Raw genomic sequence first — 24,933 nt, forward strand, 5'->3', positions numbered from 1 at the left:
GCGCTGTGTATATGCTGATGTGAATTCTTCTCACCGTGGATTTTATACAGAATTAATATTTTGAATTAAGAACAATTTTGACTGTCATATCACTTTGTTTTTGAAGCAAAATATACGCAAAATTGAACAAAAAAATATATTTTACCATTTGTTCAAGTAAAATCCGAAATGTTTGTCCTATCTTCAAAATAAGCGCAGATTCATCTTAAAAATCGTACGGTTCTACTTTGATTCTTTAATCAAGTCATTTTTGGTGTGAAAAAAAACACAACTAGAAGTAATGACAATCTCATCAGAAAAGAAGTCATTACAAAATGTATATCTTTATACTTATGAATAATTGTAATGAAGGGATGCAAAGTTGCAACCCTCCATTGAATATTGGAGTCGATGGATGTGATTTATTCTTGGAGTCGAAATATGTGAATTGACAACCCGCCATTGAATCTCAAAATGGAAGGATGCAAATGAACAACCCTCCGTTCAAACATAGAATAGAAGGATGCGTGCAAATTGACAACCATCCTTGCAATCGAAGAATGGAAGGATGTGAATTGACAACCCCTCTTTCAATTTCAAGATGGAAAAATGCATGCAAATTGACGACCATCCTTCCAATCTTGGAATGGAAGGCCGGGAATTGGCAACTCTCCATTCAATGTAAGAATGGAACGATGTGAATTGACAACCTTCCATTCAATGTAAGAATGGAAGGGTGCGAATTGACAACTCTCCATTCAGTGTAAGAATGGAAGGATGCGAATTGAAAACCCTCCATCCAATGTAAGAATGGAAGGATGTGAATTGACAACCTTCCATCCAATGTAAGAATGGAAGGGTGTGAATTGATAACTCTCCATCCAATGTAAGAATGGAAGGATGCGAATTGATAACTCTCCATCCAATGTAAGAATGGAAGGATGCGAATTGACAACCCTCCATCCAATGTAAGAATGGAAGGGTGTGAATTGATAACTCTCCATCCAATGTAAGAATGGAAGGATGCGAATTGACAACCCTCCATTCAATGTAAGAATGGAAGGATGTGAATTGACAACCATCCATTTAATGTAAGAATGGAAGGATGTGAATGACTAACCTTAATTTTATGTAAGACTGAAATCTAACTTTTTACATTTTTCTCAAGAGAAACGCGTACTTTTCGCGTTTTTTTGGTCAATTCTGCCGAATTTTATGCACAAAATCCGCTAAATCCGCAAATCTGACAATGTCAAAATGATTATTATCGTGTTTTAAATACCTCAGACAGTTTAGCTATTCCTATTGGTCGAGAGCCCGTCACGTGGCCGGTCTTAAACGGATGACAAAGACATGGCTAGCTGGTCTTAAACACTTTTCTAGTGTCACAATAAAATGTGGACTCCTAAAAATCCATTTCCGTTCACAATCCTCACTTAGGCATGCGCAACACTACCAGCGAGTGAGTATACAAATATAACATGGTTTGAGGGTGGACAGTCGATATTCGCTCCCCGAGGTATTGGAAGTTGACAAACTAGTTCCCAAGGCGAAGCCGAGGGAACTAGTTTGTCAACTTCCAATACCGAGGGGAGCTAATAACGACTGTCCACCCGAAATAAACCATGTTATATTTGTTTTACTATACTTCATACGTATTCAGTTGCCGATTTTTGTTTATACATGCACCTAAAACGAAATTCGGGGAAACTTGTACAGCTCACCAAAAGAACATTGTTGCTCAATATGGTTTGTTTGCAATATAATACAGTTACTACAGTTGTAAATACAGTTGTTTGTGTACAACTTTCTTTTGTACAGGATACATCTTTACACGGTCCATAAATTTTCACCAGTACGGCATCATTGAGCTATGGAAATCAACATTTACGCGAACTGTGCATCCATGCATCTCTCTTGGTCAATGTTCGCGGGTGCGTACTTCGACATTTGTGACATTTCCTCGATTGCTCTGTAAAGCGCATGCGTAGTAGACTGTCGCACGAGTAACCCAAGCGACAGTCTACTACGCATGCGTATTAAGCCTGCGCGTGCATCCCCACGCACGCGTTTGGTGAACAGCAAAAATAACATCTGGCACGTGATGGTGAATTAACCAGTGAGAGTTCGGCTCTCGATCATGAATATGTATGAGGTATAGTAAAATTGAATAGTTCTAAATTCAAAACGCAACGCCCCAGAACATGCTACGCGCGCGTCACTCTCCATAAAAGGGTTGTTTACATCTTACTCGCCAGCTGAACACTCCAATACTTTGCTAGAGGGATGTTTCAAAAAGCATGATGTGAACTTGTTGAACAAAATCTGATTTTTTGTACGAATTATTTGATTCGTTTACTGAAAAGGTATTTATGAATGGGAATAAATATGTGCTCGGTCGATTTTTATCACTCTGTTTAAGACCACTTAGAGTCTGGGTGCTGATAATTACCCTCGCCTCCTGCTCGGGTAATTATCAGCACCCAAAGCGGTCTTAGACAGAGTGATAAAAACCTCCGGAGCACACATTTATTCCCTTATTAATACGGCTGGGTCATATAATCAAATTCCAAGGGATACAGTGAATTCGGATTAGGAAGCGCATGTACTCGTTCCGCAATTACGTTAGTAAATAATCAGGTGAAGGCGCTGTAAAATAATCAGGTGCATTACAGTACCTACCGTGACATTTTATTTCCGGGTATAATCCTAATGTCATACAAACGAATTTATACCGGATGTCTGAGGTAAGAACATATAAATACATATTCCATGGACGCATTGCAATTTGTGTTTAAAGAAAAAAATTAAAAGCATAAAATGCAGATAATTAAAAGATGGTTTCTAGTGCCCTTTACCGTTGATGTCAATTTGGCTGTGCTTGCCAGCGCGCGCTATATACATGTACATATATCAACTGCACGTAGACAAAAATAAAACAAAGCCGGACTTGGGCCAAGACTACACGGATATTGAGGAGGTGGAGCGGGTGGGGGGGGGGGGGGGGGTGGAGGGTTGAAGGAAGTCAAGCCCGGCGGTTTAATTGGTCAAAAGTAGTGGTTTGATAAGATAACTTCCCTTTAACAGGTGTGCGTTGAAGGAGGGGGGGGGGATGCCCGTTAAGCCTCCCGGTCGTTCCGGCGCGTTTGTGAACTGTTATTGTTTTCGCCCTGTGTATTGGCTGGCGAATTTTGCGCAAAGACTAGAGAGGTGCTTTTTCTCAATTTTATGTTCGGGTATGCAAGTGACATCGAGCAAACCAATTCTTTAAACATGTTGACTGAGGTAGGTATAACCTAAGTAGCCCTATGGGCTCCGTGCAGAAGTACGGGAGACCTAGACTTGTTCCAGTCCATCCACTGCGTATTTCGAATGATCCAGTTAATTGGCCCTATTAGACACATTCGAATATACACGTATAACAGTCATGAGAAAAGAAAACAAGCTGATGAACTCTCTGAGTGTTTTTCATCGTTGCAAACACTGATTCCTCTACATTGATTTTTGACTTGGACACTAAGTAAACATGTTGATGTCCATTTTTCTCAATCAGAACGATCACGTGGTCTTGTACGTTGTTTCTTTTGTTGTAGACACGTGCCTGCAAGACCCATCCGGAATGCCATATCCCTGCCTTATCTTTCTGACCATGTGAACAAAAACAGGAACTGAAATGTTGAAAATCTCATAACCAAAATGTTGACGTTAAAATAGTGGTACCCCCCCCCAAAAAAAAAAAACCCTGCACCTTATTAAACAAAAGGCAAGCCCAAGCTGGTCCGAGAGCACACAAATCTATACGATTGGTTAAGCAAGGTATTCACTGCAATTACTGTATGCGTGTCTCCAGCTAGTTAGAGCTAATGAATGACGCAAACTCCGATAAATAACCTGTTATTGTCTTAATCATATTCAACTTTTTTCAAGGTGTATACTAGTATCATACTAGCTAAATGCCAAACGTCTTAAATCTGAATGGGAAGAGGTTATCTGGTGTTGATGTTTTAAGGCATCTATGCTATACTAGACTTTAAATTATTCAATACTGCCATGGAAACAAATTCAATGTATTAAATGAACATTTTCTTGCAATGTATGTATTAATCTGCATAAAACTGCTAATATTAAATAAAATAAAATAAACAAATTACATAAAATATTTCAAATTGTAACTACAGAATTAAGGACTCCGGAACCCCAAATGGATATTGTTTCGGATAGATGAGTTTTTATTTTGAGTACGAGTACCGCGGGTCCATATAATAATGCATCGTGCATTAACTAGTCTACAGCTATTGTGTCCTTTAATTGCCGTGCTTTTGCTAGCCATCATATAAAGGCCTACTTCCGAAAATCGCGTGACAAAGCTTGAACTCCAAACCAGATGGCGGCTTCCGCGCGATTGCATTTGTGTCCTGCGTGACATTCGACTTCCTCGCCATTGTGTTCTTAAAATAGCATTTGCTTTTCCCTTTGGTGAGCAATACCAGTTTGTTGCATACGTCTGTCTTACAGTACAATGAATGTTCTGACGTATTTTGCTGTAATTGACAACTGTGCCGAGAGCATTGATCATTGTGTTTTGCAGTTCCTGTTGTTGTTCGCTTGTAGTAAAACCCTGGAATTCGTCTGAATTGCAAGCGATTACTACTGACTTGGGCGAATTGTGAAATTCAAGTGTGAAAGGTAGGGGAGATTAGTAAGCTACTTTTGCAAGTCAACCATGATGAAATGCAATATCAATGTTTCACTTTTTTTGTAGTAGAGGTACGAACAAAATCATGGGTGAAAGTTAAGGCTAAGTTGAGTATATAGAATGAGGTTTCTGTCGTTTCCATCAGAACGTTGAATGAATGAATAACAATGGCAAGGCTACTTATAAATCGAATGTTTTTTTTTTTTTTTTTTTTTTTTTTTTAATCGGAATCAATGAATGAATCATGTTTTGAAACATTTGTGTTGTAGGAGCTACTTTCAAATGATGGCGGAAGCCGCAGCCCAAACTGTTTTGGAGACGATTAGCCAGGGCCATCTGGAATGTCCGATCTGTTGTTGTCGATTCAAGGATCCCAAGATACTGGACTGTCTGCATAGCTTCTGCCTGAAGTGTCTGGAAGAGATGATGAGCAAACATAAGTCAGAGGAGATAACATGTCCAGTCTGCAGGAGAGAGACGCAGGTTCCTGATGGAGGATTGCAGATTCTTGCGTCCAGCTTCTTTATGATTTCTCTTGTCGATGAAATTAACAAACAAGAGAAGTTATTTGGAAAGGTAACTAGTAGTGCGACGTGTGAATCGTGCGAAGAAGGACAGGAGGCTGTATCAAGATGTCTTGACTGCAAGCAGAACATCTGCAAGAAATGCCAAGAGGCACACCAACGTATGAAGTCACTCAAAGACCATCGCATTATTCCAGCACAGGACTTGGATAATTCGAGGGTTTCACAAACAGGTCTTACAAAGAATGTCACACCAAAATGTAGAAAACATGATGACCATGCCATATGTTTTCACTGTGAAACCTGTGATATGCTGATTTGCTCAAAGTGTGCTGCAACGGAGCATCGGTCAGTAGAGCATAATTTCATTGAAATTACCGATTCAATTACATCATTCCGGAAGAATGTCACCGACATCCTTCAGATCTTTGAGGAAAGCAAAAAGAAGTTTGCATCTACTGAACAATCATTCAAACATGCTAGAAAGATATTACAAAGTAACGTGGCTCGAGCGTGTCGTGATATTTCGTCAAAAGCTGAAGAAGAGATCGAACAAATCAGAAATAAGGCTGAACATCTAAACACCAAAGTGAAGAAACTCGGTCAGGAGAGAGACAGTGAGTACGAAAAGGCGCTCATGCACAACCGTGACCAGATGGAACGCGCAGATCAGATCGTCACGGCAGTAAATGACTTGATGAAACAAACCGATGATTTCGAGCTTTTGGGGCTCAAGCCGAAGGTGATGCACAACTTGGAATTCGAGAAGGAACTCAAGTGTGAACCGGTGAATATTGATATGGCGTTCATAGGGGTCAAATGCCAAGATGTCGTCAGCAACACGGATCTGGGGGAAATATTGCTCAGAGAGAAATGGCGGTTGAAGGAAGAGTTTGGCCAGGAAGGCACTGCCGACGGGGAATTCCAGTGGGCCAATGATGTTGCATGTTTCAAAAACGGAGATATCGTTGTAACTGATACAAAGCAGAAACGTCTATCTTTATTTACCTCCAACGGGCAGTTCAAAACATCGGTTGATCAAGGAGCTGATAGCAATCAGTTGGAAGCTCCTTGTGGAGTTGCGGTTAACCATGATGATCTGGTTTTCGTCACGGACCAAAAGAAAGTGAAGGTTTTAGACTCAAAGCTACAGTTTATTCGCGAGTTTACCCCTTCGGTTGACGATGCAGAGGGGCTATCAGAAAGTGACCTTTCTGGTATTGCTGTGGACAAGCAACGAGTAGCAGTGGCTGACAGGGGGAGAAAAGCCATCAGTGTCCACAACTTAGACGGATCGTTGATTGCAAGCACATCGAACAACTTGTTTGGGAATTTCATAGCAATAAGCAACAAAGAGCGGCTGAGCTTCACAAAATATTATAAAAAGAGTTTGCTATGCATTGACCTTAAGGGTGATGAGATGTTCAACGTAATAACTTTACTGAATGGGGAACCAGCGAATCCGACTGGTGTCCTGTGCGATGATGATGGGAGCTGAAGTGCAACATTTCGACTCGAATGGTGCATACATATCAACAGTTGCTGGAGGGTCGTACGATCTGTTAGGAATGACATTCACCCCAACTGGTGATGTCATTGTTGCTGGCAGACACTCCGTCAAGATCTTTGAGCGGATGTAATCTGCTTCACTTCAGACAATCTTGTCCCTCTGGTAACCAAATGCCTTGCCTGAAATCCAAACACACATCTTCTTCGAGATTTCTGAATTTGTGAAGACCAAAGCACATTTTTTTGCCAGTCGAGAATCTATTTTGTTAAATACCTGTCAATTGGTTGTTTCAATTGGGCAAAAAGATGAAAACCTTCAGTTATAACGTAAAACATATTTGATCGTTTAAGGATAAGCATCTTCCGACCCCAAAAAACGGCCGGTATTTGAAATTTTGAAGAGTTTGTTTATGGTGTAAATAGAGGACACACGCGTGCAAACTTGTCGGTGAATCAAGGATTCACCTTGGGACACACCTTAATCCGTTGTTTTTCTCTTTAACATGTATTCTACACACAAACCAGTTTAGAGAGAGGGATGAGTACACTATGGTATCGATTTAAAAACAGTACTCGTTTTTGCTTTTGTTTTTGTTTAGTTTTGTTTAGTTTTGTTTTGTTTTGTTTTGTTTTGTTTTGTTTTGTTTTGTTTTGTTTTGTTTTGTTTTGTTTTGTTTTGTTTTTGTTTGGGGGTTGAAGGAACACAATTACAAGTGCGTTATTAGCTATGTCCGATGTTATTGGAGTAGATTTAGTACAGTTTCCAGTTCACTGTACTGATAGTGACACTCTGCAGACTATTTTCCATTATTTTGATTTAAATATGCACTTTCCGTTCTAATTTCGAGTTTAACCTTGAAAGGTAATTTGTGTTTCAATTACTTTTTTTCCTAGCAATATAACAGTTAGTCACTTTTTAATGAAACATTGAACGAATTAAAAAAAAAAGTCAATAGACGTTCAGTTATTGAATTTTTTTTTATCCACAATAAATATTTACCCATTGAAATTTGGTTCGGAGAAAATAATCAATTTTTAAAGAGCATGCAGTTTGCATTCCCATCTAGCTCTGTATATTTTGTGTGTATATTTTTTTTCTCTTTGACAAAAATAGTAATTAACGTTAAAGCTGTAATAAAAAAGCTGCATATAATCATTCAGATGTAAATAATAAATGTAAACAGACTGGTCATAAATTTCAAATTATTAAGGACGATATTATCAGTATCATGTTCCACTTCTTGCATAATTTTCCTCTTTGAAACTGGGGAAGTAAGATTCCTCACGTTTTCTTTCATTGAAATGGAAAATCTTATTCGAAAGAAAGTAATGTAAACAATATAAATTGTTTTCAAATCCAACCACTGCTTCACTTTTCACTTCCTTTTGCAATTCCCGTATTAACTGATGTTACAATGTTTCCGTACTGACAACAACAGATTTGGAAAGACGAAAATGAGAATAAAAAAAAAAAAAATTATCTTCAAAGTGCAACCTTATACATCAGAACTTGTCTATAATTAGAAAGACAGTGTTGGATACGTGAGTTTGCACTACCGTGCTTCGTTAAACAGTACAGGCATAGTTTATTCACGAAAGATGGGCGCTGGATGAATAACACTCTTCCCAAATATTTTAGAAGTTTCAGTCAAATCGATCACAAGTCATCAATCTCATGTCAACTCACAAGCCATGTCTCAAGTTGTATAATATGTTTCTTGTGAATTAACTTGAAATTGGATGACTTGTGATTGACTTCTGATGAATTGTGATTGACCTGTGATGACTTGCGATTGACTTCTGATCACTTGAGATTGACTTATATAATTGAACATAAATATATCTTCATAGTTATAGCACCTCCCCCATGACACCACCCATCAACCAACATCAGTCTAATAATGAACTTCTCAACGAAACAACGTCCAGGACTGTTTCATGAAATGTCGCACTGTGTATGCTAATGTGAATTCTATTCACTGAGTACGTACCTTGACATTACATTTCCGGGTTTAAATGTGATGTCAGACAAACACATTTAAACCGAATGTCTGAGGTTAAGAAAACAAATAATCTGTCCATGCGGACGCATGCATTTGAATTTATGTATAGAGAAAAATAAAAACATACATATTAAGAAACAAATTGGCCTATAAACGTTATTGTTTTTCGCTACGTGATACAAACACTTTAATCCAATATTAAAACATATTGATTTCATACGCATGCGCTAGGCTTTCATAGTAGAGTTATTACAGTAACATATGATGGCCGTTTTGAGATTCCATAGTATTACGAGGACAGCTGTATTGCTGTTCGAACTTTGAACTTGAGTCGGGAGCATTCATTGTGCATTGGATGGTGTTTGGGAAGTTGTGAGCGTTTAAAATAGCAACTGGTTTTTCCCATAATGAGAAAACGGAGCTGCACGCAATACTAAATACGTTGAACCATATAAACACAGACGAATGGTGTACACTGTAGGTGTTTGTGATATTGAATTACGGGGAATTCATTGTGTTGCTTTGTGCGACAAAAATAGTGACTGGTTTTCCCATGTTGAGCAATTGGGGTTGTGCTGTTTCTGCACCATTCATCGCCTCATACTGTAGCCTTGCATTACACGCATAGGACTTACAATTTAATGGAGTCTTCGTTCATACATTCCAGAGAATTCTCACGCTAAGTATCTGTGGTGGAAGACTTCGGCTAACCGGCGAACCAGTTATAAAGTAGGTGAGGAAATTTTGCCCAGATTTAACAATGTTTTTATATTTAAAATTAGCTGTGAATTCCATATCTGAGATTCCCACGAGCGATCAGCCTAATTTCAACAAGAAACGTGTTGAACAGTGATTAAGACGAGAGCTTGGGGTCTTTGCCCCCCCCCCCCCCTCCTCCCTACCTCACTTACACTATTATGTCTTTGGACTTTGGAATGTTTATAAATGAAAACAAAAACTGACGTGGATGTTTTGTTCTATTTTGATTAGGATATACGTTTAAAGATGGCAGAAGCTGCAGCTCAAATCGTGTTGGACAAGATCAGCCAAGGGCATCTGGAATGTCCGATCTGTTGCTGTCGTTTCACGAATCCTAAGATGCTGGACTGTCTGCACAGCTTTTGCCTGAACTGTCTGGAAGAGATGATGAGCAAACAGAAGTCAGAGACTGAGAGGATAACATGTCCAGTCTGTAGGAGAGAGACGCAAACTCCTGATGGAGGATTGCAGAGTCTTTCTTCCAGCTTCTTTTTGATTTCTCTTGTCGATGAAATAAACAAACAAGAGAAATTATTAGGGAAGGCATTATCTGCTTGTACAACGTGTGAATCGTGTGAAGAAGGACTCGGACATGATGCAATATCAAGATGTCTTGACTGCAAGGCGAATTTCTGCAAGAAATGCCAAGAAGCGCACCAGCGTCTGAAGTACACCAAAGACCATTGCATCATTCCAGCTCATGGATTGGACGAATCGAGGGTTTTAGCAACGGATATTAGCATTCCACCAAAATGTAGAAAGCACATTGAACAGTCGTTATGTTTTCGCTGTGAAACCTGCGATACCTTGATTTGCGCATTGTGTGCTGCAACAGAGCACCGGTCAGCGGAACATAAGTTCATTGGCATAACTGATGCTATTGAATCATTTCGTCAGAGTGTCAATGACATACTGCATAACTTCGAGAAAAGCAAGGAGCAATTTGCTTCAAATGAAGACTCTATCGAACGTGCACGAAATAGACTACAAAAGAAACTGGTTCAGGCTCGTAGTGATATCTCTTCAAAGGCGGAGGCAGAGATCGCTAAAATCAGAAACAAAGCAAAGCTTCTCACCGACAAGGTCGACCAAATCGGTCAGGAGAGAGACAGTGAGTACGAAAATGCGCTCATTCACAACCGTGACCAGATGGAACGCGCAGATCAGATCGTCACGGCCGTAAATAACTTGATGAGACAAGCCGATGATTTCGAGCTTTTGGAGCTCAGGCCGAAGGTGATGCACAACTTAGAATTCCAGAAGGAGCTCAAGTGTGAAAAGGCAAAGCTGGATATGTCGTTCATCGGGGTCGACTGTCACGATGTCATCAGTGACACGGATCTGGGAGAAATACTGCTCAAAGAGAAATGGCAGTTGAAGGAAGAGTTCGGCAAAGAAGGCACCGATGACGGGGAATTCAAATTTGCAACAGGAGTTGCGTGTTTCAGCAATGGGGACATTGTTGTAACTGATACAACCCAGAAACGGCTATCGTTGTTTACATTCACTGGTCAGTTCAAAACATCAGTTGTTCAAGGAGGTGAATGCAATCAGTTGGAAGCTCCCTGGGGCGTTGTTACCTATGATGATCTTCTTTTCGTCACTGACAAAAAGAAAGTGAAGGTTTTTGACTTGGAGGTAAAATTTGTTCGCGAGTTTACACCCTCGGTTGACGATGCAGATGGGCTATCAAAGAGTATCCTCCGTGGTATTGCTTTGGACAATCAACGAGTAGCAGTGGCTGATTGGGGGAGAAAAGTCATCAGTGTCCACAACTTGGACGGATCGTTGATTGCAAGCACATCAAACAACATGGTTGGATGTTACATCGCAATGAGCAACAACAAAGAGCGGCTGATCTTCACAAACTACGAGGAGAAGAGGTTGCTGTGCATTGACTTTAAGGGCAATGAGGAGTTCAACGTAATGACCTTACTGAACGGGAGCCCAGCGAAACCGACTAGTGTCCTGTGCGATGATGATGGGAGCATCTATGTCGCGCTTCACACTGGTACTTTGGGAACTAGTGCAGTGCAACATTACGACTCTAATGGTGCATTCATAGCAACAGTTGCACAAGGGTTGTACAATCCTGTAGAAATGGCATTCACCCGCGCTGGTGACGTCGTTGTCGCAGACAAACACACCGTCAAGATCGTTCAGCGGATGTGATTTGCCTGACCACAAACAAGGCCCTGCTGGTGACTTGAACCTGGACTCAACTAACTAAATTGTTATAGATTGGGGCATAGCGTGCTGCCGCCTTACAAGAATCAGCGTGATATTGATAACAAGAAAAGAAAAGGGCAAACGTATGCTCGATTCATACGCTTAGAAACAACTTACCTGAAAAACTAACAATTTCAAAAGTCCTGCGCTGCGAATTTGTCGACACAATGCACCTTGAAAAACAACTCTCCGTAGCAAACTCTAGATGGCGCACTGCATTGTGAATCGCCCGAATTCTCGAAATTTAATTTACCTCTGCGACCTCCCAACGAGGACGTACGTCACCTATAGTTTAGAATAAAAGTACAAATTTTAGATACCCTAAGTAAAGGGAAATTACCTAATTAATCTCAATCACAGTCTATTTTGCCGATCTTTATACATATATTAGACGGAAATATTGGGATTTTTTAATGGTTAAAGGAATTTGATATTGAAAGTGACGGTCAAATGTTTACATTGAACAGGAAGGCACGGTAATATTATACGTAAATATGGTGTTTCAAGTGTGTACTATTTGCATGATGTTTTTGCACCTACTACTTCTGCCTTAGGCCCTACCTTCTTCCGACTAAAACTTATTTCATTTGATCACGAAACTTACAAACTATTACACAACCATTTTTAAACAGATGTGAATAACTTTAAGTTAAAATCATGCTTACAATATTTGTTGATACAACTCAAAAAATGTTCAGTGTTAATTGCTTTATACACGAATTCTGATCACAATGTTCCGACAACGATGTTCGTGCAATGTGTAAGTGACGTAAAAATATAGCAATGAGAAAAGAAACCAGTTGATTGAACTATTTCTTCTCAAAATACATGCAAACGAATATAATATTTGTAAGGAGAATTTTTTTTAAGAGGATGGGGTATGCATGTGTATTTAGCTCTGTATATTTTGCGTATATTCTTTTAGGGCAGTTCGATTCAATAATTATGTTTGAGCTGAAAATAGCTGCATTTCGTGAAAATGTAAATAATAAATGTAAACCGACCTAATATCAACTTCAAATTATAAAAATAAGACCCGTCTTATCAGTATCATTTTTCAAACTCTTGGACGTTGTTTCGTAGTCATTATGTGGGAAGAGAATGTGTTCTTGACATGAATATTCGCAATAAAATGAAATGACTCGAAAAAAAAAACCTCAGCTACAACTCAGCATCAAATCAGATAGGTTGTTTCCTCATATACAACAACAGGTTTGAAAGGACAGGAAGAATTAAGCAAATACTGGTGTTTTTATCTTCAGATTGCAATTAAACTGCAGATTGTGTCCATCATTAACAAAGAGTGAGTGGACATCGCGTAGTTCTATGTTACTTTTGATCTATTTGACTGAACATAAATATATCTTCATATAGACCCTCGCCCATGACACCATCATCCAACCAACGTCAGCTCTAATGAACTTCTGATCGGAGCAAACTCAGGGATTGTCAGCAACGGCGGCAAATTTTGCGAGTTGGCGGGGGGGGGGAGCAAAGCACCTTCTGATCACAAAGCCGTCTGTTGAGAATTGGAAAGGTATATTTTTCACTACCCGTGCTCTTGTATTATTAAAACAAGAAATTGATTTTTATTTTGTGGTGGTGGTGGAGGGAGGGGGGGGGGGCGGGATTAAAAAGAGGCAAGCCTAAAGTAGTCTAATTGGTCAAAAGTGGGGTCGGGATGAAACCCAACCTTATCTAAGGTGGGAGGGGGATCCGCCCCATCGGCTAACCCCCTCCGCCGCCCCCGGGGACTGCACAAAGTAATTTTTCACTGTGTATAGGCTGGTGAATTCTGCGCACTGAGTGCCAATTGCTTCTTAAATTTTATTTCCGGGTGTACGTGCATGTGATATCAGGCGGATTGATTAATACGATAAAAAGATAATAGACAAATCATTTGAACTACTTGGTCTCAATGAAACATGGGTGTAATTCACGATATAAACCTTACTACGTTTCATCTAACCTGCTTAAACACTCTAATCCAAACTTCGCCTCGATTACAAACGCAAGCGGCGAAGATTTCATAGGATATTCTTTTCCTGTGTGCATACTGTCCGTTTTAAGCTTACGTATAATGTCACTCACAGAGTGGCTGCTCGTTTTACCTTTGAACCTGAATCAGGTGCATTCATTTGGCGCTGGTTCCCGGGAAGTGTACCAGCCGAGCGATTGAAATAGCAACTGGTTTTCCAGTGATGAGTTACTGAAGCTGTGGTATTGAATACTGCAGTACTGTGTACTTTGAACTTTTATTGTGCAGCTTCATGGAAGGTGTACATGTACATTGTAAACGGTACTCCGTATTACTGTGCGACACAAATAGGACATGGTTTTTCCCATGGTGAGTTGTCGCTGCACCGTTCATCGCTGAATAATGTAGGCCAACATATGGTACATTGAAGGCTACGCTATTTAATGGTAGTTTAATTTGCCGTTCTTGTGTGTGTGAAAGACACCTGACATATATCTGTGTTTGAAGAATTCGGTTAACCTGCGATTCAGCAATTAAGTAGGTGAGTAAATTTTGTCTTAAGTTTTTGTTTTTAGGTTTAGGCCTAAGTCATTCTATTTCGTGTGAAGTAGCTGTGAATAACATGCATGACATTTGCACGAACAAATGGTAGCCTTTCAACCAGTGTGAGTCAATGGATACCCTTTTATCTTACTCCCTTCCTGCTGAACAGTCGGACTGTTTCAGAATGAATCACAGACACGAAGTTTTTTTCCGTTTTGATTAGGACATACTTTTCAAGATGGCGGAAGCTGCAGCTCAAACCGTGTTGGACAGGATCAGCCAGGGACATCTGGAATGTCCGATCTGTTGCTGTCGATTCACGGATCCCAAGATGCTGGACTGTCTGCACAGCTTCTGCCTGAAGTGTCTGGAAGAGATGATGAGCAAACAGAAGTCAGAGGCAGAGAAGATAACATGTCCAGTCTGCAGGAGAGAGACGCAAGTTCCTGATGGAGTATTGCAGAGCCTGTCTTCCAGCTTCTTTTTGATTTCTCTTGTCGATGAAATAAACAAACAAGAGAAGTTATTAGGGAAGTCATTAACTACTAGTGCGACGTGTAAATCGTGTGATGAAGGACATGAAGCTGTATCAAGATGTCTTGACTGCATGGCGAACATCTGTAAGAAATGCCAAGAGGCTCACCAGTTTCTGAAATATACCAAAGACCATCGCATCATTCCTGCAGAGGAATTGGACAAATCGAGGGTTTTACCTGCGGATCTTAGCAAGTCTGTCGCACCAAAATGTAGAAAGCACATTGATCAGTCCTTATGCTTTTACTGTGGAAGCTGTGATATATTGATTTGCTCAATGTGTGCTGCAACAGAACACCGGACAGCCGATCACAAGTACACTGCCATCTATGACGCCATCACATCATTCCGTGAGAGTGTCGACGACATTTTGCAAAAGTTCGATAAAAGCAAAAGGCAATTTGCATCAAACGAAGACTCAATCACACATGCACGAAAACGATTACAAAAGAATCTTGCTCAGGCTCGTAGAGATATTTATGCAAAGGCGGAAGCAGAGATCGCTAAAATCAGAAACAAAGCAAAGCGTCTCACCGAAAAGGTCGACGAAATCGGTCAGGAGAAAGACAGTGAGTACGAAAAAGCGCTCATGCACAACCGTGACCAGATGGAACGCGCAGATCAGATCGTCACGGCCGTAAATGACTTGATGAGACAAGCCGATGATTTCGAACTTTTGGAGCTCAAGCCGAAGGTGATGCACAACTTAGAATTCCAGAAGGAGCTCAAGTGCGAACCGGCAAAAGTGAATATGGCATTCATAGGAGTCAAATGTCAAAATGTAGTCAGCAACACGGCTCTGGGCGAACTACTGCTCAAAGAGAAATGGAAGTTGAAGAAGACGTTCGGTAAGGAAGGCATGGGTGACGGGCAATTCCAGTGGGCCAATGGTGTTGCATGTTTCAACAACGGGAATATTGCTTTAACTGATACAACCCAAAAACGGCTATCATTGTTTACCTCCACTGGGTGTTACAAAACATCGATTGCTCGAGGAACCGATTGTCGTGAACTGGAAGCTCCTTCTCGCGTCGCGGTGACCCAAGATGATCTGCTGTTCGTCACGGACCAAAAGAAAGTGAAGGTTTTTGATACCGAGCTAAAGTTTGTTCGCGAGTTTACACCTTCGGTTGACGACGCAGAAGGATTATCAAAGAGCGACCTCCGTGGTATTGCTTTGGACAAGCAACGAGTAGCATTACTTGACAAGGGAAGAAAGGTCATCAGCGTCCACAACTTGGACGGATCGTTGATTGCAAACACATCAATAAACATGGTTGGATATCACATTGCAATGAGCAGCACAGGGCGGATGGTATTCACAACTTACGAGAAGAATAGTTTACTGTGTGTGAACTTTAAGGGAAATGAGGTGTTTAATGTAATGCCATTAATCAATGGGAAATCAGCGAAACCGACTGGTGTCCTGTGCGATGATGATGGGAGCATCTATGTTGCTCTTCACTCCTTCAAATTGGGTAGCGCTGAAGTGCATCATTACGATTCGAATGGTGCATTCATGGCAACAGTTGCTCAAGGGTTGTACAATCCCTTAGGAATGGCATTCACCCCCGCTGGTGACGTCGTTGTCGCAGACAAACACTCGGTCAAGATCTTTGAGCGGATGTAATCTGCTTCACTAAAGACAATGGCCCTGGTCAGCATAAGCGTTGCCTGAAATCCAAAAACATCTACGAAATGTTTAAAACAGTCGTGTAGACCAAAACAGACTATTTCGAAGAACTGATTTGTAAAGCAACCTAGCGATACCTTTGCCTGTGATATTCGATTTACTTAATTTTAAACATCCAAATATGTGAAACGTGGTTGGCAATATCCGCTGTTACAGTTGACATTCTGCGGAGAGATCTTTGAGTTAATCTGAGTCAATCAGGTCTGTATATTTTGCGTAAATATTTTTCCTTTTACCGTCGAGAAGAGCATTATAATAGTTTCAGTGTTTCATGACAGTGACGTTTTGGATTTCTGTTTTGTGCAAACAAGTCATTTCATTTGGTCAATAAGTAATGTTTGGGCTTTAAATAGAGCTGGATATAATCGTTCCGATGTACGTAATGAATGGAAATATATTCATCATTATTTCCAGATTAAAAACACTGAACAGATTTTTTTAGTAGGCCTATGATTTTTCCTTTTCTTGTTTTACCTCTGCGAAATCAAGAATGAGAGATGCTTTAACACGTTCATAGGCGTGAGGGGGGGGGGGGGGTAAGGGGGGTATTTACCCCCCCCCCCCAATATTTTGTAAAGACTGCTTTTTTTTTTAATTCAAATGCCCTTTTTTTTCAACGGGATTACAATAATTTGTAAAGGGTGCCCTTTTTTACGAAGTGCCCTTTTTTACGAAGTGGCCTTTTTTTCTGAACAATTGCCCTTTTCAAAAAAAGAAGTGGTGTCCTTTTTTGTGGCATCTGCCGTTTTTGGTGCCTTTTTCAGAATTTTGCACATGTATCGCCCTGAAAAGCTCCAAATATTGGCCCTTTGAGTGCATAATTATCGGTTTTGAGCAGCGCCCATATCGACAGATGGTACCAGCCCCCCCCCCCCTCCTGTCCGCTTTTTTTTTTTTACTGAGGCCAAGCAGGCGCGGATCCAGGATTTTTTTTCGACGGGGGGCACACCTTTAGAGCATATGCTCTGAGGACTAATGTAGCGAGCGCGAAGCGCGAAGCCCTTACGGCGTGGGGTATGCTGAGGCGATTCCAGGCCCCTTTCCTCCTGAATTATTTGAGCAAAAGTTGTTTAATAAGCTGATAAGGATTTCTTGTTTTAAATATACCCTTGTTTTTACAAATTTTAAGCTACTGTGTACTTTAAAGTTGCAAACCATGTATCTTTGTCTGCATAATTTCAAGCATTGTATTAAAAAAGGAATTGTATTGACTTAGAAAACTGTTGCAATGGGCGATGCGCTGGGGCATTTGCTCCAAGGACTAATGCGAACGCAGAACTAGTGTCTTACGGCGTGGGGTTCGGGGCCCACTGAAGGGCCCCGGGAAAATTTTGATTCTAAAGATGCTTTGTGGTGCAATCTGAGTCGATTCCTGGCCCAATTTCAGCAAAATGTTGTGAAGATTATTATAATTTTTTTTCCATTATCGCTTCGGTTTGCGGTAACACCATGTGTTTTTAATTTTTTTTGTTGATTAGTTTAAAATTGTACTCATGTATTTCTTAATACAAGCCTAGTTAAGTTTTTCTTCTGTTCTTCAGTTGATAACCAAGTACTTTTGGCTGCATAATCAGCTTCTTGCATTTTATTTTTGCAAAGGAATTGGATAGGCTTAGTAAACTGTTTTAAGGATGCGTAGGGCTAGGGAGATCTGTCCCGAGGACTAATAATGCGGAGCGCAATTTTTTTGATAATTAGATGCTCTGAGGTGCAATCTGAGGCGATTCCTGGCCCCTCTTTTCCTGAGTTATTTTGAGCAAAATGTTTTAAGTTAAATAAGGATTTTGTTCATGGTTTAATATATACTCTTGCTTTAACAAGCCTTTTAAGATTCTTCTGTTTTTCACTTGATAACCATTTTCGTCTGCATAATTGTTTTCGTGCATTTTATTTTTGAAAGGGAATTGTATAGACTTAGTTTGTAAACTTTTGCATGATGCTTTCTAATAATTTGTATCAAGTTCAAATTTTCAGTTTATCAATAGGATAAGATTTTCAATGGAAATTTTCTACGGAAACTGACATGTTTTGGACTCCTTAAAGCGCCGAAGAAATGCTGGCAAAGTGTTCCTACGAAAACCGTACCCTTGACCAATAGTGCGGTACAAAGAGCAGCGTTCAACATGTATGTCGCGCTCATCGCGCTAAGGCCAAAAAAGTCTCCGGTTTCTGGTATGCGCGCGCGTCGCCGCGCCGTAGCCATGCACGTCGGCAAAATGAAAAAGTTTTTTTTTTCAATGAAAGATGATGTCTCAAAACCGCCAAACTCACTGGTTTGACTGGAATCCTGCTGCTGCACAATTTTAACGTGTTTTTAGATGGGGTTATGATCGAGAATAAGCTTTATGTGGCCTCTCTGGACTCCCATATACATTTGTATTTTCACTAAGTTTAGTCGGGCACCATTTGCAGTCATCAGCCGACATTTGAAGCAAAAGAGTCAGGTAAAAAAAAAAAAATCCACGTCGCCGCACCACTTTTTGGACAAGCTCCATACCAGAAACCGGAAACTTTTTTTTTGGCCTAAACGTGCGTGTTTTTCGTACCGGTACGCACGCTCATATGAATCGCATTTCATAAACCGATACTATGCAGGGTAACATGGGCGGCCATTAGGGCAAAAAAGACAATTACAAAATTAAAGTTAAGCAAAAATTAAATAAAATGCAGAAAATAAACAATAACGTACAATTAACAATTAACAATTTTGTAAAGACTGCTTTTTTTTTTTAATTCAAATGCCCTTTTTTTTCAACGGGATTACAATAATTTGTAAAGGGTGCCCTTTTTTACGAAGTGCCCTTTTTTACGAAGTGGCCTTTTTTTCTGAACAATTGCCCTTTTCAAAAAAAGAAGTGGTGTCCTTTTTTGTGGCATCTGCCGTTTTTGGTGCCTTTTTCAGAATTTTGCACATGTATCGCCCTGAAAAGCTCCAAATATTGGCCCTTTGAGTGCATAATTATCGGTTTTGAGCAGCGCCCATATCGACAGATGGTACCAGCCCCCCCCCCCCCCCCCTCCTGTCCGCTTTTTTATTTTACTGAGGCCAAGCAGGCGCGGATCCAGGATTTTTTTTCGACGGGGGGCACACCTTTAGAGCATATGCTCTGAGGACTAATGTAGCGAGCGCGAAGCGCGAAGCCCTTACGGCGTGGGGTATGCTGAGGCGATTCCAGGCCCCTTTCCTCCTGAATTATTTGAGCAAAAGTTGTTTAATAAGCTGATAAGGATTTCTTGTTTTAAATATACCCTTGTTTTTACAAATTTTAAGCTACTGTGTACTTTAAAGTTGCAAACCATGTATCTTTGTCTGCATAATTTCAAGCATTGTATTAAAAAAAGGAATTGTATTGACTTAGAAAACTGTTGCAATGGGCGATGCGCTGGGGCATTTGCTCCAAGGACTAATGCGAACGCAGAACTAGTGTCTTACGGCGTGGGGTTCGGGGCCCACTGAAGGGCCCCGGGAAAATTTTGATTCTAAAGATGCTTTGTGGTGCAATCTGAGTCGATTCCTGGCCCAATTTCAGCAAAATGTTGTGAAGATTATTATATTTTTTTTCCATTATCGCTTCGGTTTGCGGTAACACCATGTGTTTTTAATTTTTTTTGTTGATTAGTTTAAAATTGTACTCATGTATTTCTTAATACAAGCCTAGTTAAGTTTTTCTTCTGTTCTTCAGTTGATAACCAAGTACTTTTGGCTGCATAATCAGCTTCTTGCATTTTATTTTTGCAAAGGAATTGGATAGGCTTAGTAAACTGTTTTAAGGATGCGTAGGGCTAGGGAGATCTGTCCCGAGGACTAATAATGCGGAGCGCAATTTTTTTGATAATTAGATGCTCTGAGGTGCAATCTGAGGCGATTCCTGGCCCCTCTTTTCCTGAGTTATTTTGAGCAAAATGTTTTAAGTTAAATAAGGATTTTGTTCATGGTTTAATATATACTCTTGCTTTAACAAGCCTTTTAAGATTCTTCTGTTTTTCACTTGATAACCATTTTCGTCTGCATAATTGTTTTCGTGCATTTTATTTTTGAAAGGGAATTGTATAGACTTAGTTTGTAAACTTTTGCATGATGCTTTCTAATAATTTGTATCAAGTTCAAATTTTCAGTTTATCAATAGGATAAGATTTTCAATGGAAACTTTCTACGGAAACTGACATGTTTTGGACTCCTTAAAGCGCCGAAGAAATGCTGGCAAAGTGTTCCTACGAAAACCGTACCCTTGACCAATAGTGCGGTACAAAGAGCAGCGTTCAACATGTATGTCGCGCTCATCGCGCTAAGGCCAAAAAAGTCTCCGGTTTCTGGTATGCGCGCGCGTCGCCGCGCCGTAGCCATGCACGTCGGCAAAATGAAAAAGTTTTTTTTTTCAATGAAAGATGATGTCTCAAAACCGCCAAACTCACTGGTTTGACTGGAATCCTGCTGCTGCACAATTTTAACGTGTTTTTAGATGGGGTTATGATCGAGAATAAGCTTTATGTGGCCTCTCTGGACTCCCATATACATTTGTATTTTCACTAAGTTTAGTCGGGCACCATTTGCAGTCATCAGCCGACATTTGAAGCAAAAGAGTCAGGTAAAAAAAAAAAAAGCCGCGTCGCCGCACCACTTTTTGGACAAGCTCCATACCAGAAACCGGAAACTTTTTTTTTGGCCTAAACGTGCGTGTTTTTCGTACCGGTACGCACGCTCATATGAATCGCATTTCATAAACCGATACTATGCAGGGTAACATGGGCGGCCATTAGGGCGAAAAAGACAATTACAAAATTAAAGTTAAGCAAAAATTAAATAAAATGCAGAAAATAAACAATAACGTACAATTAACAATGAAAATGTAGGACAACAAAACAAAATTGAAACGTAAAAAATACTGTAAGTATTGCGACGAATGTAAACCCCCAAATTACTGTAAGTCCCCCGTCGAATGTATACCCCAAAATTACTGTAAGTCCCGCGACGAATGTATACCCCAAAAGTACTGTAAGTCCCGCGTCGAATGTATACCCCAAACTTACTGTATTAGTCCCGCGACGAATGTAAACCCCAAAATTACTGTAAGCCCCGCGACGAATGTATACCCCAAAATTACTGTAAGTCCCGCGACAAAATTGTAACCCCAAAATTACTTAAAGCGGGGTACCAGTCTACATGGACTGGTATACAACAATCTATCACTGCAGCGTGGGCGCGCTACATAGACTGTACACGTGCAACTTTTGCGTTTATTTGGAGGGGGCGTAATCATACACGAAGACACTTATGTTACATGTCAAGTCAGATGGAGGGAATTTTTTTTTTTGGGGGGGGGGGGGGCAGCCACCATGATCAATTAATTTTGTCAGATTGGGAATTTTTTTTCTTTTTTGAGAAGTGATTTATAGCTCAGAACATAGCAAGGATGGACCGATATGTGCAGGCTAAGTTCAGGGAATAATTTTTATTGTTGGAAAATTCCAAGAAAATTGGCCGCCAATTTGCCGCCGTGAAGTACTATTTAAAGGGGGAAAAATTGGGTTTTGGGTGTTGTTATAATCATCAGCAGGACTGTTGCTCATTCTTTTATACTTTTGGCGCTAGGAGTCAAATGATCCGAGGACCGAAGGCTCTGCGAACATTTTTGATAGAGAATATTTCTGTTGATTTACATTGGTATGGATACCAGTGTAGTTACATAATTGAGCTGCCCAGAGTGTATTTGTTAGGTTTTTTAATATGTAAAATACGCATTTTAGGAAGTTCTGGTTCCGATACAAGGTGGTGGCGGTGGGTGGGTTAACTTGTCAACGCATAAACCGCCTGCGGGCCGATTAGGTTAGTATATTCCCAGAGAGCAGGATTTTAAAATAAACCATCTCCGGTGTAGGCGACGCAAGGTTTGTTTTGCGTACATTTGTGGTTTTTTTTGTTTCTAATTCACTTAATGATGTGATTTATACAGGTGATAATAATTATGCCGTCCCACCTGTTGTTTTTGTGACGGGTGAAACAGAGGATATTTTGGGGTGCTTTTTCCCGAACTTCATCAGTCACCATATGTTTAGTCTTTTATGTATTCACTCCAAATTGGTCCTCCAAAAAGTGGGTCCAAAAATTATGGCGTGCGGTTTGAATTTTTGGATTCTAGATGTTCTGTGGTGCGATCTGAGGCAATTTCTGACCACTTTGAAAATTTTGTTTTGAGGAAAAGATGGTGGTCTACGCAGTGCCTGCCTTTATAAACATAAAAGTCAAAGACATGTTGCATCTTTTTATCGGTTAATTTCTCTTAACGTTCACGAGAATCTCGCCTTTTTGACTGAGGAAGAAGGGTTAAATCTTCTTTGTTGTATTCGCGTTTTTCAAATTTGTCTCTGAAATACGCTCTAGGCATTATGTACCTACACTGGTACCGATATCCATACCAGTGTAAATCAACAGAATTTTCCCTTACAACTAACAAGACTTATAGTCATGCTGGACGCAAGATAAAGTCAAAAATGTTCATCAGTTCGCAGAGCCTTCGGTCCTCAGATCATTTGACTCCTTTCCCAAAAAGTAAAAGAAAGAGGAACGGTCCTGCTGATGTTGATAACAAAACCCAATTTTATTCCTCGTTAAATCAACTTTACTTCACGGCGGCAAATTGGCAATTTTCTTGGAATTTTCCAACAATTAAAATTATTCCCTGAACTTAGCCTGCACATAGGCCTATCGGTCCATCCTTACTAGAACAATCAAGCATTCTTTCCTAGGATTTGTTTTTCTCAGAACTCCTTCAAATTGCATCAATTAAATCAATTTGAAAACTTTTGGGGTTGCCGGGCTGGGAATCTTGTGGCAAAACCACCACTGAATTGATTGCAAGGATAAGGCCTTAACATCTCGTACAATGAAACCGCATTCCACAATTCTACCACTCTTGTGCCTGATATGTTTAAAATGCGTTTCCAGTGTTTGCCACAAGAACAGAATCAAACAAACTGTGTGCCTAACGGGAGCAAGAAGTATACGGTTCGGTCCTTACATGCGTATTCGTGTATTGGACGAGGCTGCACATTTGGCATGAATATTCATGTCTAACCTTCCATCACGTCGCTTTCATCACGGAAACCCCAACTCTTTTCATGCCTTCTTTTTCTTACACCTTACCCACAGATTCTGTATCTTGATTGGCCGAGAGTGAGTCACATGGCATTCGCTATTTTTGCATTCTTGCTTTGCACTGTTAAAAGTACTATACCCGTAGCAACCAAATTGTACCCGTAGCAACCAAAGTACCATAACCGGTGTGCGAATCGTCGGTTGCACCACGAACCGACGTATAGCATTTTTGTGTGTGTTTTGAGAAAAACCGATTTTAAGTTGGTCATTATTTTGTAGGCTCATTCCATATACTCCTTGTGTAAGAATCTTAAGTTGTTTTTTTTTGCTAGTTAATGATAGATTAAAGTTTATTGCATGCAATCCGTATGTATCCGAGTTGCTTAGTTTTTTAGAAATTCAGTTCCCAAGATATCGTTACTTCGTGAAACAGATTTTTATCACGTTTATCGTAGGTCATACAACCTGCGTAATAGTGACCGTGCGCCAGATACGGAGGTACGTCGCTTCGTGAAACGCTAAATTCACACTTTTAATGGCGATGCTCCTTGGTGACGTCATAGCACAATGGGAATTGATGTGTAAATCGGCGTATCGGGATACGCTACTTCGTGGTTCAACATTTTTTCATTTTTTAGAGATACGCCGCACAATCTAATTAGCGTTCTTAGTTAATTAGAACTCAGATCGGAATAAAACTTTCTGAGAATGAGAACTTTGATGTAATAATGACGTTAATGACAAATACTCAATTTGGCAAAAAAAAAACGAGATTCGCTGGTTCGTGGTGTGACCGACAAAATGCTAGCGCAATAGAGCTGGGTTCAAACATTTCGTGAAGGTGTAACTTTGAAGAGTGCAAGTAGTCTTAAACTAATTTCATATTAAAAAAGAAATACATTTTACGTGTATTTAAATTTAATAAATCAGTTATCGCTGAAAATCAAGCAGAGAGGTGTTTTACAGTAAATAATGACTGCTTTATCTCCTTGCTTATGCGCAGAAAATCTAAGGTTGTTCTTGAATTTTTCCTGGTGCTTGAACTTTGATATGGGGAGTATAAACTCGGACCATCAGCCAATGTAGAATTCACTATGGAATTGCTTACTGCACCTGTATAATTTACAAGTACATCTACTTGATCGATAGCAAGATCTTGAACAACAACTTCACTTAGGCCCTAAGTTTTTATGCCATGATAAAATAGTATCGTTATCTGAACTTTGCCCTTTGAATCACTCGATATTCTCACATGACTCTTAACTGTACTAAAACAATCAAGCATTCTGTCCTAGGATTTGTTTTTCTCAGAGCTCCTTCTTGGGCACAGAAATGCCATCGACATAATTCATTTCCGGGTCTTAATTTAATAAAAACTTATAAAACACGTAAA

The 24,933-nt window shown here is 40.1% G+C and overlaps 3 protein-coding genes across 3 annotated transcripts; all 3 read left to right on the forward strand.

Moving 5' to 3' along the window:
- The first annotated feature begins 4,960 nt into the window (after positions 1-4,960).
- LOC119725098 (E3 ubiquitin-protein ligase TRIM71-like) lies at positions 4,961-6,697 on the forward strand. The gene has a single exon (XM_038196461.1). The coding sequence runs from the start codon at positions 4,961-4,963 to the stop codon at positions 6,695-6,697; it is 1,737 nt and encodes a 578-aa protein (XP_038052389.1).
- A 3,019-nt stretch (positions 6,698-9,716) lies between these two features.
- Positions 9,717-11,642, forward strand: LOC119724094 (E3 ubiquitin-protein ligase TRIM71-like). Its single transcript, XM_038195001.1, has one exon. The coding sequence runs from the start codon at positions 9,717-9,719 to the stop codon at positions 11,640-11,642; it is 1,926 nt and encodes a 641-aa protein (XP_038050929.1).
- A 2,810-nt stretch (positions 11,643-14,452) lies between these two features.
- LOC119725147 (tripartite motif-containing protein 2-like) lies at positions 14,453-16,712 on the forward strand. Its single transcript, XM_038196507.1, has one exon. It carries the CDS (start codon positions 14,459-14,461, stop codon positions 16,382-16,384), a length of 1,926 nt encoding a protein of 641 aa, XP_038052435.1. The 5' UTR covers positions 14,453-14,458; the 3' UTR covers positions 16,385-16,712.
- The last annotated feature ends 8,221 nt before the right edge of the window (positions 16,713-24,933 follow it).

This window comes from Patiria miniata, unplaced genomic scaffold, assembly GCF_015706575.1.
Source record: "Patiria miniata isolate m_02_andy unplaced genomic scaffold, ASM1570657v1 HiC_scaffold_18, whole genome shotgun sequence".
Taxonomy (NCBI): Eukaryota; Metazoa; Echinodermata; class Asteroidea; order Valvatida; family Asterinidae; genus Patiria; species Patiria miniata.

Coding starts and splice junctions, on each gene's coding strand:
- LOC119725098 (XM_038196461.1), top strand. CDS start 4,961: ATGGCGGAAGCCGCAGCCCAAACTGTTTTGGAGACGATTAGCCAGGGC.
- LOC119724094 (XM_038195001.1), top strand. CDS start 9,717: ATGGCAGAAGCTGCAGCTCAAATCGTGTTGGACAAGATCAGCCAAGGG.
- LOC119725147 (XM_038196507.1), top strand. CDS start 14,459: ATGGCGGAAGCTGCAGCTCAAACCGTGTTGGACAGGATCAGCCAGGGA.